The sequence below is a fragment of the Prunus avium genome, chromosome 1 (assembly GCF_965620075.1).
Source record: "Prunus avium chromosome 1, drPruAviu1.hap1.1, whole genome shotgun sequence".
In the NCBI taxonomy this organism is placed as follows: Eukaryota; Viridiplantae; Streptophyta; class Magnoliopsida; order Rosales; family Rosaceae; genus Prunus; species Prunus avium.
The window spans coordinates 11,751,976-11,772,543 of record NC_142284.1 but is presented as its reverse complement, the minus strand read 5'-3'; the positions used below and the strand labels follow the sequence as shown (position 1 = coordinate 11,772,543).

The following is a 20,568-nucleotide window of genomic DNA, read 5'->3' as shown; positions in this document are numbered from 1 at the left end:
TTTAAATATGAAAAAGTATGAATTTACCATATTATCCTCATTTAATTAATAATTTCAATTCTTAATGTTTGCATTAACTAAGGGCATTTTCTGGTATTTTGAATATTTCACCATTCTCTACCTTTTGCTTTATATATATAGATTCTTCAAACTTTCCCTTAATTACTCATGTGGAATTTGTTTTTTTATTTTTATAATTTGATAAATTAGTTGTCTATATAGAGTGGTGATTTCCCCACTCCAATTTTATCCACTTACACTCCATTTTATAACTAAAAAAAGAGTGTAAGTGAATAAAAAGAGAGTGAAGAAATCATTATTATTTTAATTTCATTATATTACATCGTGGTGTTTTAATGTATTTTCAGGATATTTGAATGTTCCAAAGGATTAGGTCTCTAGGGTGTTGCTATTTAGACTACATTTTACAGACCACATTATTAATCAGAAAATTATTAATTGCATATAAAGACGTTCTTCAATTTATTTTTAATTAGTTCTCAGAAAAATAAAATTAAAGAGTCGCTCTTTTATACCTCATAGATTTTTTTTAAAGATTTTCTTTGTATCAATACACGAGTTCCAGCCAAAGAAAATATTACAATGAGTTGCAAAAATGACAATAACAAACTCCTTTTATAAGGTACCAAATCCCAGCTAGATTTGTGAGAATTTAGGGGGATCCAATTTTTATTTTTATTTTTACAAATAAATGACAAGATGCAACCCCAGATACCACAATCTCATCAACATTACACTAGTAGATACACAGCATGATATGGTTCTCATTATTGAGTTCTCCATTTGCCTGCTACTTACAATACGTCTGAAGAAGATCAAACCACAAGAAGATATGGATGAACCTAAAAACCAATTACATGACAACAAGTAAGCATAGAACCCAATAACTTCAATTGTTCATAGCGTTCCTCCTCCACTGCATCATTTTCTGCATTTTTTTCCCCTAATTTCAACAGAAAACTAATACAGGAACCTGCTATTCAGTAACATCGCATCTACATCAGCAGCACAATGTATAAATAATAAAGGGAGGGCGATGACCAACAAATTTCAGAGGAAACGAATTCCTCGCAATTTACAGGCCTCTTCTTCAGCCTAAAATTCTAAAAAACTAGGCGAAGCAAAGAGGCCAATCCAATTGTATGTTTGAATGAAACCAGACCAAGTCACCAGGTAAGGTACTGGATCCTCTAATGAACAGTTGGGAAGACATGGGTGCAGTCGAGAACCACTGAACAAACCCCTTCTGCCTTTTTCAACTACTGCTTTGAGGAGCTAACCAAGCAAGAACTTGAAAATGTCACTTAGTGAAACAATGCCTTCAATCCGCTTACTGCCAGCTTCCACAATGACAAGTCGTCTGACACCTGAAATCCAAATTATGAGGGAAGTTCAGCGGGTGGGGATCTTTTAAGTTATCAAGGGAGCCACCCAAAGATTGAACAAGAGCACACGGCTACTGATTGGACTCAAAGAGTTCAAAAGAAAAGTTCTGGAAAGATCAGCTGGCCAAATGGTGCTCTATGTGATCAGGATATCACACCTTTACCCAACAACATCACAACATTACCGTCTTTACCTGAAAGAAAAGGAGATGGTTCCAAATAAAAATGGAAGAAATAAGCATATACCTGGATTGGCCAATCGCTCCATCACTTTATGCAGCGAATCAGAGCGCAAACACATCTGACATCTTTGACTTCTTGGTTCAAAGGGAGAATAAGAGTCTTGTCCCAACTGCAATGCCTGAAAAGAAAAAAATATAAGAACTAAGATGACATCCCTTCAAGCTTCTCTGAAGCCAAAACACCCAGACCATCTCTTCCACCAAAATATATAAACATGTAGAGAATGCCAAAGAGAAAAAAAATCCTTCAAACTGAAAGAAGAGCCACCTCAAATCTTAAAATCCCACTTACTAAACCACAACTTATAATTCTCAAAATAATGACCTTAAATCTCACCATCCCCAAAATAAATAATTGATCAGAAATCTGGCGCATCTGAAGAAGTCTCACTCCACAAGACATTCATGATGCACACAAGAATGTATGGACACTAGGAAATTAATATGTTCAGGGATGGGGGAAGAAAATTGCAGCAATTACCTGATGAATAGTCATTTCATTGAGATTAATATGTGCATATGCTCTATCTTTAGCCAAAGCTGTTATGTCACTGTAAAGAAGATGTGAATGGAGAAATATCACTAATGGTTCATTAAAAGCCTGCTAATTTTTAAATACAATGAATCAAGACAAAAATCAGTAATCAAATACAAATAGAGTACAACTAACCTCCGACAATATATATCCACTAAAGAGTCATTATCATCAACAATAGGTATTGAACTTACTTGAGCTGCAAAGCAAACGCGAAAAAAGTATGAGTTAGCATGATGTGGGAATATAAGTCTAAATTACTCTCTCTCTCTCTCTCTCTCTCTCAAATTTGGATGCTAATTAGATTCACACCTCCACCCAAATCCAATTACATATGAAGTCATCCATCCTATGCATTTATGACCAAAAAATTGAACATAGAAAATCCTTAAATCCAAGACCTGTTAAGATAACTTGATTCCACTTTGACAAGAGCAAGCCTAACACATGACAATGCAATGCATGGATATTGTGCACTATCCATTGGACAAGGCAGCCTATGTATATGCAATTGCTGCATCATGACTTTAAAACATCCAAGCTATAGATCAAAACACAAAGCTTACCTTGCACTAATAAGTTTAATGCTGCACTAAGTGAAGCACTTGGTCTCAACATTGCTAATGGTCGACAATTTGACTCTCCAATTTCCGGAACCCAAGTACCCACATGAAGTTCACATATTGGTGCTTGAAGTATGGGCAATGAGCTAGAAGAATGCCTAAAGTACCTGCAAATACCTGAAAATTAAGATTCATCAGCACCAATTAAGAACCAAACATATGGTCTTACATAACAAGATTCTGGAAAGCTTACATTTTAAAATACCAGACAGCGAAGCAAGATGTAATAGCTGTGGAAATGTGCCATCTTCTGAAGATGAATGAATAATTGGAACCGTAGCAACCTCATTTTGCAAAAGTTTCAAAACAACATCTTTCAAATTATCATATGGCCCAGCCTGCAAAATAAATAAACAGTGTGGCCAAGGAACAAAGAATGATCATTATTCCAATGAAAAAAAAGAACTACATGAACAGTGAGAAAAACCTAGAGACAAATTCATAAATGAACCATCAAAGCAAATTTTATCAACACAAGTGGAACTAACTACCATATGGGCTCGCAAGACAGTATAGATTAAGAAGGTAAAATAGCCCATTCATGCGTCTCTGGCACTACCATATCGTTTCAAATTTTAGCATTGACATTAGTTTTTCTCGTTATGGTCATACACAAGTTTCCATTGTGCAACTGATGAAGGTAGACTGCTTCTGTGCTCAAGAAGCAATTCTCTAAGGCATGAAAAAAAATTGAGTTTCTTCATGTATGTTTTAAAGTAGATCTTGAACTAATAATTTCACATATGCACGGACACATATAGACCTTATTAATGCATGAATGCCTAAGATAAAAGATTACAAATATTGTGTGCAATATGAAATGCATAAATTATATAGAGGGTAATGTTCTCTTGCACGATATCTGGTATGTTCTGTGGTCAAACTATGCATCACCACACATTAGAATAGCAAGTCAAACTCTCAAACAAGAGTATATATATGATTATGAGAATGTTTACGTCAAAGCACAAATGCACACACTATAAAAGTATCCTTTAAGGTTACTGGTCCACATTTTAAGCCAGAGATTCGAAACGTGTCACGTAAAACACTCACATGGATGAAACGCCTTGGCAATGCTCTCCCATGCCCATCAATTTGTCCGTTTAGATATGCTTTTCCTTCTTTCCATGCAGCTATAGTATGTGTTTCAAGCTCTTCCTCTGTCAAATTAGACCCATGGTTCCCAAGCTAAAAGATAAAAGGTAAGTTAGCCACTTTAAGTAGTATCATACATCACTCAAAAGGTGAATATCTGCGCATAATGTGTGAAAAATGAATTTTACATAAAACTATCAAATAGTAAAGTCCTACTTAACCAGTATTTAGCCAATAAAATAACCATATCAATAGTTCGGCAAAGTTTAACAACAGTCTGATTCACAATTTTCTAAGAATATACATTACAAAAAATGAAAGTATAGGAGACTGGCGGGCTCATATTAATATCTCTGAATTGGATAAGAATTCAAAATAACAACAATGAGAAATTTGCATCTTGGAGGACTCGCCAGTAGGGAAAAAAAATCAGCATTTCAGAAGCAAACATACCTCTCTTAATATCAATATAAAATCCAATGCAGTTAGAACTCCAACAAACTGTCCCTTGCTGAAGTCCCAAAGAGGCGCCAAAGGGATTCCCTGGAAAAAAAAGCTTGGTTCAGAAATATGCATATGCAAGCTTTATACCAGCATCAGTAAGCATGTCAAAAATAATAAGCAAGGTAGCATGCAACTTTGGCAACAAACTAGGAGAGCTTGGGCGAATTTCCTAGTTGAAATTGTTTTACAAAAATGACATGAGAATATCAAATAAAAGATCAACACTAACAATTATACATAAAGGGTGGAATCATGTGAACAAAGGGCCCTAAAGAAAAAACACCAATTACTACATTTTGGAGCTTTTCCATTATTACGGCATCAATGCCCAAGGACGTATAAAGATATCTTGAGGGATCCTCCAGTTATAACTTATAACTTAATATAAGTTACTTTAAACTACCACAACGCCCATTACGAAAAATGACAATGACAATCAACTACAATGCATCAATTTCCTCTTCAAAAAATCAAATATACAGAGCATGGCTCAATAAAAAATGAGAAAGTATTTTCCTTTGTATATACCTGCTCATGCAATATATGAAATGCTTGCTTTACAGGCAAATCAACATCCAAGGCGACAACCTGTGAAATTGATGTGATTAAAAAAGGGAAGAGCGGAAGTAATTCACAGTGAATCAAATTCATACAGACAACCAAATGCAGAACGCATAAAGGAGGGTCAATGAAAAGACATCCAAACCTTGCCTGACTCGGGGAGTAGTTCATAAGTGGTATGTGCAGACAAGAAGACAGAAATACGATGACGAGAGCCCTGCAGATCACCCTCTGTTATCCTCGGTACTACATCAGTTAAATTACCATCTGTAATCCGGACCTGCATTATAATTCAGAATCCCAGTCCACTATTGATAATAACTCATAGAAGAAGAAAGAACTGAAAATAAATAGATAAATAAACACAGCTTAAAGGAGCAGAAATGAATGCTAAAATACAAGAATGACCAAAGAAACACCACACCCGCGATTTTTCCTAATTTAAAACATAATTTTCTTTATTTGGGAAAAAAGGTTACTCAGACCATGCCCAAGTAGCCCCTAGGACCCTCTGCAAGGTTCAAAATGTGCAAAACTTTGCAATGCATAGATATTTGAGCATCCTAGTTTCTCAAATCACAATCAGCCATGGATGGAATAATGCTAAAGCACCTCTGAGTTCACCATATTCTTAAGGAAAAACAGGATAACAGAAAGAGGTTAAACTTTTCCAGGTAACTTTAATCTTAAATGATAAGGAATGAATGAGTCTTACCAAACGCCGAAAGGCCTCAGTATCCTCTTCCATATTAGATCCAGAAGTTATCTCTGGGGTTACATTTGGATGAAAGAAATTAGGATCCGTAGCCAAGAGAACGGTGTTCACTAACCCATATTCACCACTCACGTAAGGTTGGTGCTCATCATGTCGCCATTCTCCATCAACGAAAAACTTGTACTGTTGTAAAAGAAACATGTGCAAGTTAGCAAGACTCTGATGAAAATAGTTTAAAACGTAGAAGATCCCAGTACTAGCATTCTAAAATCAAATGACAGGCATCCGTTAGGCTTAGTAAAATTTCACGCATTCAATCACTCCAACCCATATACTCCAAAAACAGTGGTCCACTTAACATAAGCATGCCTACAAAAGAATAAGAAATGCTCCATTCTAAATAGTGTCATATTGATATACTAATCCTATCTATTCATGTATACATCTGCGTGCCAATTGCCCAGAATTCATATCAACTACCACATCTCATAGACTTAAAAATGTCAGTATTAACACTATTACTCATATTCGCCTCAAAGGTGAAAGCACATCATTTCATGCAACAACAAAAACTCAAATGCTTTAATTCAAATAGGAAAAACTTGCCTGGTGATATCCAGGCGTTACGCTGTAAATAGCCTGAAACACAGTGGGGCAACCCTCAACCGGCGTCATAGGAATAAGTTCAGACCACCTGCTGAAGAAGAACATCCCATTTAGAAACACTCAGAAACAAATGACTTAATTTAACTAAATAAAAGCAGCCTAGCAAATCACATGAAATCAAATTCCAACTAGTAATAATATTTGGGACCAAAAACTCCGAGTCTCACCGTGCAAATGAACCACTGAGAAATACACTTCTGCCTCCGTAAGGCCACACAAACCGCATTGGGATCAACACCGTGCTTGGAGCCCCACCTACATCCCGCGCCGAATCCATGTTGGTAGCAAACATTTGCCCCCAAATTTTATATAAATATTTCTCAAAAATAATTAACCCTCCAAGCAATATAAACTCCCTACGACATGCCCGCTCATTTTATTAACTGTAAAAACAAATTCAACCAAATTACGCTAAAAATCATGCAGATGGTACCAAAATCAGACCAAATGAAACAAAATTTCAGCTAATCTAACTCACTCTAATAAGAAACACAGGAAACTGTTTCAATAAGTATTAGCAATTTACTTGCAGAAGCTAAAATTGTACCGGAAAAGCCCTACCCACGTTAAGATTGGGGGCAGAAACCTACCAATTAGAGCAGCGAAACGCCCTCCATTTCGATAAATCGACGAAAATGGCAAGTGAAAACGAAACCCTAGCGGAAATAATTAGGATAAATTTAAAAATGGGTGAGAAAATCGAGAAGGCTTGCGACACGATCGAATCTAATTTCGAACCCTAAAAGACAGAAACTCTGATAGTGATGTTAAAAAATCATAAAACGATGTGTTTTTCTCTTTCTTTCTTTTTTCTCTTTTTTTTCTTTTTTCTTTTTTCTTTTTTTATTTTAAAAAATTACAACAGCAAAGAGCTCGAGAATTTGCCGCGACTCTGTGGACGTAACTGGTAAAAACTGTTGAAAGATTTCGGACGGCGTCAGATATCGTTGAAGTTTTTTTGTGCTGCGAACACGTGGCACGGCTTTACGGTAATAGAAAAATATGTAGGCCAATTTTCTTTTCATTGTTTTTTAAATTTTACCAAAATGAAATTTTAGTTTAAACTGCAACATTTCATTTTTTTAATAAATAAATTTTCTGAAATTCCAACTTATCCAATCAACTTATAAAAATATAAGTGCACAGATAAGGTAACAAGATCATGTTTTTTTACTATAATAAATAAATTTTGTGAAATTCCAGCTTATCCAATCAATTATAATATATGTATTTTTTTTTGTGCAAACAATGTAGTCATTTCTTACAATTAATAATGTAAGAAATATGTGATAATATTGGAAACTTCATATTCTTTTTTTTTTTTTAACTTTTTCTTCAATAATTAAAGGATATTCTCAGTACTAACTCTAACCTCTCATTCATGTTTTGCTCTTTTTAAAAAAAATTCCATTTATAGATTTTAGTGAGAAAAAGTATAGTAACTCTATGAAGGGAGGTTTGGTGCAAAATGCATATGGTTTGTGCTTCTTGTAAATTGCATGAAAATTTGTTAACATATACCTTACATAAAATAGTAATGACAAGCCAACGAGGTCTAGAGCAGTGGAAAAGAACATTGATTTGCAGACTAGTAATCTCAAGTTCAAACTCAATGACACCCCTTTCTCAATATCGATTGTATTAAATATACATACATATATATATATTACACTCCTTTGTATGTTATAGTAAAAAATATTTATTTAAAAAAAAGGGAGTGTAAGTGGACAAAAAGGGAATGAGAAAATCACCACCAATATATATATAGTAATGAGAAGATCATAGACGTTAATGTAAAATGGTGTTATTTCTCCACAGTAGAGAAAATGTGGAATCAAAGAGAAAATCCCCCTAGCATGACTATATAGATACATAACCTTCTATTTCCTAAGTGGTTTAGGTCCTTGTACTTGTTGTATGTTTTCTCCTGTCTTTCTCTCATGGAATACACTGATGGATTCAGTTTCTAAAGAAGAAAAAAATGTACATAACCTTGTCAACAATAACCTATGATTCGACAAAGACTTAACCAAGGATCAAAATAATGCATTGGGTGGACCAAACTCAGTCATTTTCAAGTATGATTCCATTTCAATTAATATATATGGATCCGACGGCAAAATTCTTAACTTCTAAAGTTGAACATAACACACTTTATTGAACAATATCAACATGCCAACTTCATCTCTACCTTGTACCACGCACAGGCCAGCTAATCCACCGGTTCCAATCGACTGTGGGGCTTATCCAACGATAATTGAACAACAAAAAAACAAAAACAACCCCAAAAATTTCAGCAGTGCATTGGTCCTTCTGTTTTTTCATTTTCGTTCCTTTTTTGTGCCTAGTTAATTAGAGACAAGCTCCACATGGTCATTAAATAAATAAATAAATTTAAAAAAAAAACCAAATGAAGACGATGGAAAGCAAATGCCCATGACAATTGAAACGTCAAAAATGCAAAAGGAAGGGGATGTAACACGAGGACTTCCCAAGAGGTCACCCATCCTAGTACTACTCTCGCCCAAACACGCTTAACTTCGAAGTTATGATGGGATCCGGTGCATGTGAGTTGGCATGATCGCATTTGCTTATAACGCCTAAAAGTATATAAGCCATGATTGAGCCATGTCATATGACTAAGAGTTGCCTATCCAACACTGCCCACGTGACATGGCATGGGCTATTAGGCCTTGCCGTCCCTACCCCTACTTTGCGCCACGCGTAGGCCTGTCGATCCTCCTGTTCCAATGGGCTGTAGAGGCCCAACAATAATTGAAAAAACAAAAACAAAAACAACCCCAAAAATTTCGGCAAAGTGTCGGTCCTACTATTTTTTCATTTTTGTTCTTTTCCAGTGCCTAGTTAATTAGAGATGAGATCCACGAGGTAATGAAAAGAAGGAAAAAAAAAAAAGCCAGATGAAGACGACGAAAAGCAAACGCCCACGACAATTGAAACGTCAAAAACGCAAAAAGAAGGGAATGCAACACGAGGACTTCCCTAGAGGTCACCCATCCAAGTACTACTCTCGCCCAAACTCGCTTCTAATGGGATCTGGTGCATGTGAGTTGGTATGATCCCATCCATAAGCTTAAAACTCCTAAAACTATATAAGCCATGTTTGAGCCATACCATATGACCATGGGTTCACTATCCAATGACCCCCGTGTGACATGGCATGCAGTCACATGAAATGGCATGGGCTGTTAGGCCTTGCCGTCGCCACCCCCACCTTGCGTCATGTGTAGGCTTGTCGATCTGCCAATTCCAATGGGCTATAGAGCCTACCCAACGATAATTGAACAAAAAAATAGAAACAACCCCAAAAATTTCGAATGTGCATCGATCCTGCTGTTTTTTCATTTTCATTCCTTTTTGGTGCCTAATTAAATAGAAATGAGCTTCACAAGGTCATGAAAAAAAAAAGCAGCCAGATGAAGACGATAAAAAGCAAACTCCCACGACAATTGAACTGTCAAAAACACAAAAAGAATGGGATGCAACACGATATTTAGTTTATTATTAAGTTATTCATGGGCAAGACTAGTTGTTTTCAACCATGAGATTTAGTTTATTATTATAACAGTAAAACAACTATAGTCCTAGGAATATATAAGTGGACATGAGAACTATGTAATGAGATTGCATACACTGAGACTTATCATGATCCCTAATCCTAAATATCTTCCTGGTCATAGGAGTATTAATTTGGCGTTGATATTTCGCCAAGACCAATACACACAGTATCTTTTCTATATGTAGAGAATGACGAGGTCTCAAGTCATTGAGTGTATTGACACCAAGATATGTGTATAGGTACTTGCAGGAGAACAAGTATATTGAAGCGATCAAATACATGAGTTCTAGAATGGAAGTCTTTACTCACATGCAGTGGCGGACCTGTGCAGGCGCAAGGAGGTGCACCTGCACCTCCGGTCGCCGGAAAAGTCCATTAGAGCAACTGGAGTTGCACCTCTGCTCCAGACCATTGATGCATAGAAGCTGTTCGACGAAATGCCCAAGAGAACTTGCATTGCTGCTGTGCGCGCTGCGCGCAGCGCACGCGTGCTCCTGTTTTTTTTTTACTAAAAGCAAGAGTGTAGCCGAGCGGCTATACGCTGTAAACATTCGAATTTACTAAAGTAGGTGGATTTGAAAAAACGCCTTTCAGCATGTGAAGAAGCAAGGACGATTTTGGGCTGTGGGCTTTCGGGCTTTTTTTTGGGCTTTTCAAAGGGCCTTTCAAAGGGCTTCTTTGGGTTTTAATTGGGTATTTTCTTTATTCAATTAGGTTTTGAGAATTCCTTAATTAAGTAGGATTAGCAATTCTCTCTATAAAAGACCAATTTAACATCACCCAATTTCATCAAAGTGTATATTTACTGATCTAGCAGAAAAATTGGGTTTTGATTGGGTTTTTGTAATTCCTCACTTAATTGAGTTTTTGTATTCCAATTAAAACCCAATTAAGTTTTCTTTATTTAATTGGGTTTTGGGAATTCATTATTTAAGTGGGATTGAGAATTCTCTTTATAAAGGATCAATTTAACATCACCCAATTTCATCAAAGTGTGTATGCATCACAAGAATCCTACGTTTTTCTTTTCCTTCTTGAGTACGCCAATCCAAAGTAAGTAAGATGCATATATATATTTTCTTGAGCAAACGCCGATTTTGTTTATTCTTTTTTTAATATTTTTTTTTTGCTTATTTAGCTCTCCATGTATTAGTAAGATCAATAGCAAACTCGAGGAACAATTGTAGGTTAATTGTAATGTTATTTTTTTTTCAATTAATTATGAATAACATTAGTATTGTTTAAATTATAAAGATTTTTAGTAGTCTTCTTTTTTTTTTTTTTTTTTTTTTTGGATTTCTTAGCTTTTAAAATTTGCACCTCCACTGAAAAATTCCTGGGTCCGCCGCTGCTCACATGTCAAACTAAAACTCATAAATTGCAATAGTACAAACTAATCCTTCGACCTGAGAGATCATAGATGTCTTGTGGCTATGTTATTAGTCTTTGAGGGCACTATATAGTTGTGTTGAAGAAGACATGACCTAAAGGTGTTTATCAGGACTCTCAATAAAGTCATAGAGACAAATGAATGTACAACAAGGAATCTCTACTCTGAGTAAGGAGAGAGAATACTCCAAGAATAGGATTGATCAAATCGCTGCATAGCGTAGTGGATAAGATTTGAAAGAAGAAGTTTTCAAATTTTACCAGGATAATCATATAAAGAATAATTCACATTAGGATATTCGACATTAGATTCTATTATTTAGTAACTTGAATAAGGAGTATTGTAATGTGAATAAGGATATTCGGCCATACTATTTTTGACATGTGGGCACCTAATCACTAGGGGGCGTTTAAGCGCTAGGCGAGTCCTCTTTTTTTAAATATATATATATATATATGCATACTATAGCTGGCTATACTTTTTTTTTTTTTTTTTTTTTAAAGTTAGTGTAGCTATACTATTTTTTCCAAAAAAAAACAAAAAAATCGAGTATAGCCGCGCAGCTATACTTAAAAAAAAACCGAGTATATCCGCAGGGCTATACTTTATAAAAACATAAAATAAAATAAAATAAAAAAGTGGACCTGCCTAGCTCCTAGGCGCCCACATGTCAAAAAAAGTATAGCCACACCGCTGTACTCTTTAAATACATTATATTTAAAATGTATAGCCTCCCAGCTATACGATTTAATTTTAAAAAATTAAGAAAAAAGGACCCTCCTAGTGTCATTAGTTTATACTTTATCTATATATATAAAGCAAAAGGCAGAGAATGGTGAAACATTCAAAATACCAGAAAATGCCCTTGATTAATGCAAACATTAAGAATTGAAATTATTAATTAAATGAGGATAATATGGTAAATTCATACTTTTTCATATTAAAAAAAATTAAAATTAAAAGAAAATTCAGATAATGGATCCTATTTTTATGGAACACAACTACTCATTATCTTTTTTACTTCTAAAATAAATTTAAATTTTTTTTAAAAAAGCCTCTCTCAAGCGCGGAATCGCGTGCGAAGAGGCTAGTAGATATTAATTTGCCAGTTTCAACCTATCCAAAGCAGATATTGAAAAGAGAGAAATTTCACAATAAATCAATCTGAGAGTTCTTTTTTTTTTTGTTTGGTATGGGAATGTTTGTATTTGATCGACCTCATTCTCTTGAGTTCTACTAAATTTTGTTACTGCACATATTATTTGTCATAGAGATGCTGAGTTGGAGTATTCTTGGTAATTGCTTCACTTTTCAAACAACACTTTACATGAAGAATACTACCACCTCTCTTATTACTATCCATAAATATTTGTTTGAAATTGTTGTTCTGGTTGACAAAGAGATTACAAAATCACCATCTTGCATTTTTGTTACAACAAGTAAGAAATAATCTTAGCCTCTCACATTATTCATAGTTAGTAAAATACGGAACGGGAAAAAATATGAATAAAATACATACGTGTTTTATTCGGCAAAATTTTGGCAAATTACAACTTAAAAGTTCGCCCACTATATTATATTTTAATATAATTTATTGACATTTTTAAATATATATTATTTTTATTCAATAATATGTGAGAATTATGGGTATAATACATGAATTTTGTGCGTCTTATTGAAAATTTTGTAAAAAATACATGCATTAAACGTGAAAAATATGTAAGTACATGTACAATACGAGTATTGTACGTTTGCTTTTCAAAAAAACATGAATTTTACTAAGTCTTTAAGATGTGTACAAAACAAGGATCTATTGTTGAAAAATACGTACTACGTATATAATACTTTATTAAACGCTAGAGTGCTAAATTATTTATATGGGCAATAACTTTGGAAAAGTAAAAAATCAAAAGGGGCAATAGAGAGTTGGGTAATGGCCTAATAGTAATAGACAATGCTCTAAACTATTCTTATTGATAAACGAAAATCGTAGAAAAAAATTTAAAAGAAAAAACAGATCCTAGTATATATAAAGCGTATAACCGGTTGGCTATACTCCTTAAATATAATGAATTTGAATATTTAAATAGTATAGCCGCGCTGCTATACTTTTTAAATATAGTAAATTCGAATATTTAAAGGGTATAGCCGCGCGGCTATACTCAATGTAATAAATTTGAATATTTACATATGAGGTTCAACAATTCCCAGAGAAACCAAATACAAAATATAGATTTACGAGTAACATTATACGGGAACCTGTTTATTTATGTCTTTTCTAAATATTTGGTGGGAAAATTATGGATTACAGGTAGAGTACTTGTTGGTTGATGGGTTGATAAAATTTATGACACTTGATCTGCAAGATGCAAAGGTAATTCTTTGTTCTTTTTTTAGCTCATACGATAATTACGCTAATGGAAATTTGTGAAGGTATTGTGGTAGTAAGATAGATGACTAAGCGTAAATTGTGTTGGCGAGTAGAGCATATCCTATTCTATTTGGGTTTTATTTATTTTTCCTTTTGTGTAGATATTATGTAATTAGGATTCCACTTATTTCCTAATTAAACCCTACTAGGGTTTGTAACCTGTATTATAAATACCTCCATTCGGAGAATGAAATACATCTGAAAATATTCTACCCATATTATTTGACTTGGTATCAGAACCGACTTTCTGGTGACCTGTGTGTGTTGTGCCCACCCGTGTTCTACTGTGTGCCCTAATTTCTTTAGGGTTCTTGTGCCTGCGCCTTTGTCGTGTTCCGCTGTGTGCTCTGTCGTGTTCGTGCCTCTATTTCCTGTGCTTTTGCTGTGTTCTGCTGTGTGCATCTGCCTTTACTGTGTTCGTGCCTCTACTGTCTTCGTACATCTGCCGGATTTGTGTCTGTGCTGTGTTCTGTTGTATACTCTGCGTGATTTGTTGGGTTTCTGCTACAATCATGGGTGATAATTCCATTGTTGGTGCTGCTGCTGCTTCTGCGAATTTGCGTGTTTCTGACTCTATTCCAGGTACTGGCTCTAATACTTGGATAATTGACACTGGTGCTTCTGATCATATGACTTATGATGCTAAATTTTTTGATGAGTTGTCTAGTAACACCCGTAACCCATACATAACTAGTGCTAATGGCTTGCCCTCTCCAATTATTGGCGAGGGCACCATTTCTCTCACCCCAACTCTGTCCTTGTCTCATGCGTTATTAGTTCCCAATATCCATTGTAACTTGTTATCTGTTGGTCGCTTACTTGATACACTTAATGCTTCTGCTACTTTCTATCCTACCCATTGCTCTTTTCAGGATCTTAGGACTCACGAGATGATTGGGCATGGTAAACGGATAGGGGGGTTATATTATTTGACGTTGCCTTCTGCACCAGTTCGTGATCGTGTCGTTAATACTGTTCAAAGTTGCAGTGTCAAAGACAAACAACAAATTTGGTTATGGCATCGTCGCTTGGGACACCCGTCATTTGGCTACCTTAAGCATCTGTTTCCATCTTTATTCCGCTCCTGTGATGAGTCCAGTTTTAAGTGTGAGACATGTATTTTGGCCAAGAGCCATCGCACTGTATTTCCTTTAAGTGACAGTAAAGCTGCAAAGCCTTTTGATTTAGTGCATTCTGATGTGTGGGGTCCGGCTCGCGTTACTTCGAACGGATTTCGTTGGTTCGTCACATTTATTGATGATTGTACCCGACTTACTTGGGTTTTCTTGCTGAAAAATAAACATGATGTTGTTTCCATCCTTCCAGAGTTTTTGTACTATGGTGTCTACTCAGTTTCATGCTCGGGTCAAAGTATTTCGAACAGACAACGGAGGTGAATATGTGAATAATACTTTAGCGTCTTTCTTCCGTACTCAAGGGATTATTCACCAAACGACAACCCCTTTTACTCCTCAACAAAATGGTGTGTCTGAAAGAAAGAACCGACACTTGCTTGAAGTTGCCCGCTCACTCATGTTGGATATGTCTGTTTCCCATCACCTTTGGGGGCATGCTGTTCTGTCTACTTCCTATTTGATTAATCGTACTCCTAGCCGGGTTCTTGATTTCAAGACTCCGCATGATGTGTTTGGTGACCATGTTTCCCCTGTCTCCGTTTCCAAGTTGCCCCCTAAAGTTTTTGGGTGTGTTGCTTATGTTCATGTCTACTCTCATCAACGGAGTAAACTTGATCCTTGTGCTCTGCGATGTGTCTTTATTGGTTATTCTTCTACTCATAAGGGTTATAAGTGTTATCATCCACCTACCCAGAAGGTGCATGTTACTTTGGATGTGACTTTCCATGAAGAAGTGCCTTATTATGTATCTCCCTCCTCTCCAATTCAAGGGGAGAAGGGGAGTGAATTGAAGAGTTTCGGAGTGAAAAATATGGAAGATGTTGGACCTGAAGAAGGAATTTCTGAAGAACATGAAGAAGGATTTTTTGAAGAACAGGAAGCGACCGGTCGCATGGAGGAAGCGACCGGTCGTGAACGAATCTGCCTAGATACGACCGGTCGCTAACGAATCTGCCTGAAAACGACCGGTCGCACATAGGAAACGACCGGTCGCCTGCCTCGACAAGCGACGACAATGACGATACGAGTGAAGCGACCGGTCGCCAGGAATGTCACGACCGGTCGCCAAGTGATATTTTGGAATTTTTCGAGCCTCTCTCAGAAGGACATAACAGTGATACTAGCGACTCTCGTACAGATGAAATTGATACAAGACCCCCCTCTGCCCTGCCACTGCCCCAATCAACTCATGATAATGAGGTACTTTCTAGTGATGTGCCTACTTATTCATTGCCCCCACGCACTACCCGTGGGAAACCTAAAATACAATATTCTCCTGATATACATGCCAAGTCCAAATATCTCATTAACCATTATATGTCAACTCATCGTTTATCTAAGTCATATGCATCATATTTGTGTCAATTATCTAGTGTATGTGTGCCAACTAAGTTGCAGGATGCTCTATCTGATCAAAACTGGGTAGATGCAATGCATATTGAGATGGAAGCCTTGAACAAGAATGCTACTTGGGAGTTAGTTCCTTTGCCAAAAGGGAAAAAGGCAGTTGGGTGCAGATGGATGTTTACTTTGAAGCATAAGGCTGATGGTTCTATTGACCGTTACAAGGCAAGATTGGTAGCAAAAGGGTATACTCAGACTTATGGAGTGGATTACACAGAGACTTTCGCTCCAGTAGCCAAGCTCAACACTGTACGCGTACTCTTGTCTTTAGCTGCTAATCATGATTGGCCGCTATTACAATTTGATGTCAAGAATGCATTCCTCCATGGTGACCTCAAAGAAGAAATATACATGGATCCTCCACCGGGTATCCTTGTAACCTCTAAGGAGGGTATGGTGTGTAAGTTACGGAAATCATTATATGGACTAAAGCAGTCTCCAAGAGCTTGGTTCGGGAGGTTTGCTGCAGCTATGAGGAAGTCTGGGTATGTACAAAGTAACTCGGATCATACTTTATTTCTGAAACGTCGCAGAGGTAAATTGACAGCTTTAATAATTTATGTTGATGATATGATTGTAACTGGAGATGATCAGGTGGAAATACAGAGTCTTCAGAAATATCTTGCGTCTGAATTTGAGATGAAATCATTAGGTGACTTGAAATACTTTCTTGGGATTGAAGTTGCCAGATCTAAGCATGGTATTTTTTTGTCCCAAAGAAAGTATGTTTTGGATTTGCTTGCAGAAACTGGAATGTTGGATTGTAAACCCATTGATACTCCTAGTGAACAGAATCACAAGTTGGGGTTGTATCCCGATCAAGTTCCAACTGATAAAGAACGTTATCAACGACTTGTGGGGAAGTTGATTTATTTGGCTCATACTCGTCCAGATATTGCGTATGCTGTAAATATAGTGAGTCAGTTTATGCACTCTCCTAGTGTAGATCATATGGGGGCTGTGACTCGTATTTTAAGGTATCTGAAAGTAACTCCTGGCAAGGGGTTAATTTTCTCCAAGTATGGCCATACAAATGTAGAAGGGTATACAGATGCTGATTGGGCAGGTTCAGCCACAGATAGGCGTTCGACATTTGGTTATTTTATGTTTGTGGGTGGCAATCTTGTTACGTGGAGGAGCAAGAAACAAAAGGTGGTGTCTAGATCTAGTGCTGAGGCCGAGTATCGGGGAATGGCCCATGGTGTATCTGAGTTATTATGGTTGAGAAGATTGTTGAAAGACCTTGGTTTTGGGCCTAATAAACCCATGGAGTTATATTGTGACAATACAGCTGCGATTGCAATTGCTCATAATCCTGTACAACATGACCGTACAAAGCATGTGGAGGTTGATCGAAATTTCATTAAGGAAAAGTTGGATGCGGAGATTGTGTCCTTCCCCTTCATCCGTTCAGAGTATCAGTTAGCTGATGTTCTTACGAAAGTTGTTTCTACGAGTATCTTTCTCAACTCGCTTGACAAGTTGGGCATGCGTGACGTCTTTGCTCCAACTTGAGGGGGAGTGTTGGCGAGTAGAGCATATCCTATTCTATTTGGGTTTTATTTATTTTTCCTTTTGTGTAGATATTATGTAATTAGGATTCCACTTATTTCCTAATTAAACCCTACTAGGGTTTGTAACCTGTATTATAAATACCTCCTTTCGGAGAATGAAATGCATCTGAAAATATTCTACCCATATTATTTGACTAATTGTGATAAAGTTCATAAAACTTTTACTTTCTTTTTCTTACAAGCTTTTCTCTTAATTTTGCAGGAATCCGGACGTTGCTTTGACAAAGCTATACATGCTTATGATCAGATATTGTAGATCTCCATGAAAATTTTCTAAGGAAGTATAGTCACACTCAAATACTTAAGCAATGAATTATATATATTTAAAGAGTATAGCCGGGCAGCTATAATCTTTAAATATAATAAATTTGAATATTTAAATAGTATTGCTGCTCGACTATACTCTTTAAAGATAATAAATTCAAATATTTAGATAGTATAGCCGTGCGGCTATACTCTGTAAATATAGTGAATTCGAATATTTAAAGCGTATAGCCGTGCGGCTATACTATAAAAATATAATAAATTCGAATAGTTAAATAGTATAGCCGCCCGGCTATACGCATTGAATATAATAAATTCGAATATTGAAATCGTATAGCCGAGTGGCCATACTGTTTACATATAATAAATTCAAATATTTAAATAGTATAGCCGATCGCTAGACTCCTTAAATATAATAAATTTGAATATTTAAATAGTAAACCGCATGGCTATACTTTTTAAATATAATAAATTAGAATATTAAATAGTATAACTGCCTTGCTATACTTTTTAATATAATAAATTGGAATATTTAAAGAGTATAGCCGCCCGGCTATACGCCTTAAATATAATAAATTTGAATATTTAAATAGTACAGATATGTTTTAAATATAATAAATTAGAATATTAAATAGTATAGCCACCCTGCTGTACTTTTTTTTAATACATATTTAATTTTCAAGTATTATTTCTATATTAATGCCTTAATTTTCTGATTTAATATGGTGAAGGTTATATTATCTTGGATGCCTATAAAAGGCCACTCCTCATTCACATTTGATATACGATCAGAATATCACATACCACAATAACCACCGCACTCTGATTCTCTCCTCTTCGAACTAGGAAAAGCTTGTTGGGAAGTTGATTGATATCTCGTTTGTGAAATCTGAAGAACAACTGGCATATGCATTGATGCATGTAGTGTCAACAAATGTGTTTCATGACTTACTTGACAAGTTGGGCATATAAGATATCTACGCACCAACAAAGGTGATTGATCAATCCCTTTTGTACAGATATCTTATAATTTGGAATATTTACTTACTTGTTTTACTCCATTAGGGTTTACGCCATTGTACTATAAATACATCCTTTTGGAGAATGGAATAAACACAACAAACAATTCAATCCCAAATTTCCTTTCAACTTAAAATAGTAATGAAAAGTCAACGGGGTCTAGCCAAATGGAAATGGGTTTTGACTTGCAGAACAGCAATCTCAAGTTCGAACCAGGGACGACTATGAGATTTTGGGGGCCCTTTAAAAAATTAGTAATAGGGCCTCCTAAAACATAGTATTGAACAAAAATATATAAAAAGAATTGGACCATATATATTGATAGTAGATTTAGGGCCAGTTTGGCATTGATGTGCTGTGAAAATAATCGCTATCAGATTTGCTGTGAGAGAAATCAGCTGTGAAAGAAATCAGTTTGGCGTTTGGTAAACTTTTTGTTAAAAGTGTTGTTGGTATTGATTTCCTCATAATCAAAAAATGATTGCGGCATAATCATTAAACCCAGCGCCTCGTCAAAACTGATTCTTGCATAATCAGAAAATGAAAGCACCTCATTAGATGCTTTCTTTTATAGCTTTCTCTCACAGCAATTTTTAACAATAAGTGATTTTCTCACAATTTACCAAACGGTATGGACTTCCTAAATTTTTTTAAAAATCACTTATCACCCTAAATAAGCAATGCCAAACGGGCACTTAAAACTACTCATCAACATATATATTTTAAATATTATAAAGGATTATCAAACAAATTATTCAACAAGGAACATAAAATAAAAAACACATGTTTCATCAAATTAGTAATTATAATTAACAAAAATAAAAACTATGGTTGCTGGATTTAGCATTGATGAAGATAGATAGAAAAGGTTGGAGAAAGTGACATTAACCCTTGAAATTCTATCCATGTTGATATGGAATTGATATAATCATTTATGATTAGACCAAGTAACCTTGTGTTTTGATGAAACACTATTAATCAAAATGGCCAAACGATGTTCAATTCAGTCAATCGTTTTTATGAATACTTCCTGAAGAATGACCTTAATACGAATGATTATAATATAACATTGCAAAATAAAGAAAAAAAAGAAAAGAAAATAAGTTGTAAAGAGAAAATAGCTAGCATTCTCGTAATTAGAAATTTGTTTAAGGTAATATATATTATATAATGCTAAATTATGCACACATAACATGTCCCAATCCAAAGGTCCCAAACCAAGGTCCACAACACACAGGTTTGCGGCGGTATTTGCTAAGAGTCACAGCAAACACGTGGCAAACGGCGCCGTTTCCTTCAGAAACCTGTCTCCTCCCTCCGACTTCCTATAATTTTGAATACAATGTCGCTCAGCAATCATGTATTGGCACGCACCCTCACCTTTTCACGCGCCAAAATTATTACTTGCTTATTAAATAA

General features: G+C 35.7%; 1 protein-coding gene and 1 pseudogene across 4 annotated transcripts; both read right to left on the bottom strand.

The window, feature by feature from the left end:
- Window positions 1-617: 617 nt before the first annotated feature.
- Window positions 618-7,116, bottom strand: LOC110760698 (sucrose nonfermenting 4-like protein). 4 transcript variants are annotated; one of them, XM_021963001.2, is made up of 14 exons: window positions 6,941-7,116; window positions 6,518-6,733; window positions 6,291-6,381; window positions 5,685-5,867; window positions 5,115-5,249; window positions 4,937-4,996; window positions 4,358-4,447; window positions 3,863-3,997; window positions 3,000-3,144; window positions 2,750-2,923; window positions 2,319-2,382; window positions 2,130-2,199; window positions 1,653-1,767; window positions 618-1,388 (listed from the first exon to the last, which is right to left on the bottom strand). In XM_021963001.2, exons 2-14 carry the CDS (start codon window positions 6,640-6,642, stop codon window positions 1,297-1,299), a joined length of 1,479 nt encoding a protein of 492 aa, XP_021818693.1. In that variant the 5' UTR covers window positions 6,643-6,733; window positions 6,941-7,116; the 3' UTR covers window positions 618-1,296. The 4 variants fall into 4 exon arrangements, with proteins under 4 accessions (XP_021818693.1, XP_021818695.1, XP_021818696.1 ...); XM_021963003.2 differs by having other exon boundaries at window positions 6,291-6,378; XM_021963004.2 differs by having other exon boundaries at window positions 6,518-6,605.
- A 1,704-nt stretch (window positions 7,117-8,820) lies between these two features.
- LOC148297321 (5S ribosomal RNA) lies at window positions 8,821-8,939 on the bottom strand (annotated as a pseudogene).
- Window positions 8,940-20,568: the final 11,629 nt, after the last annotated feature.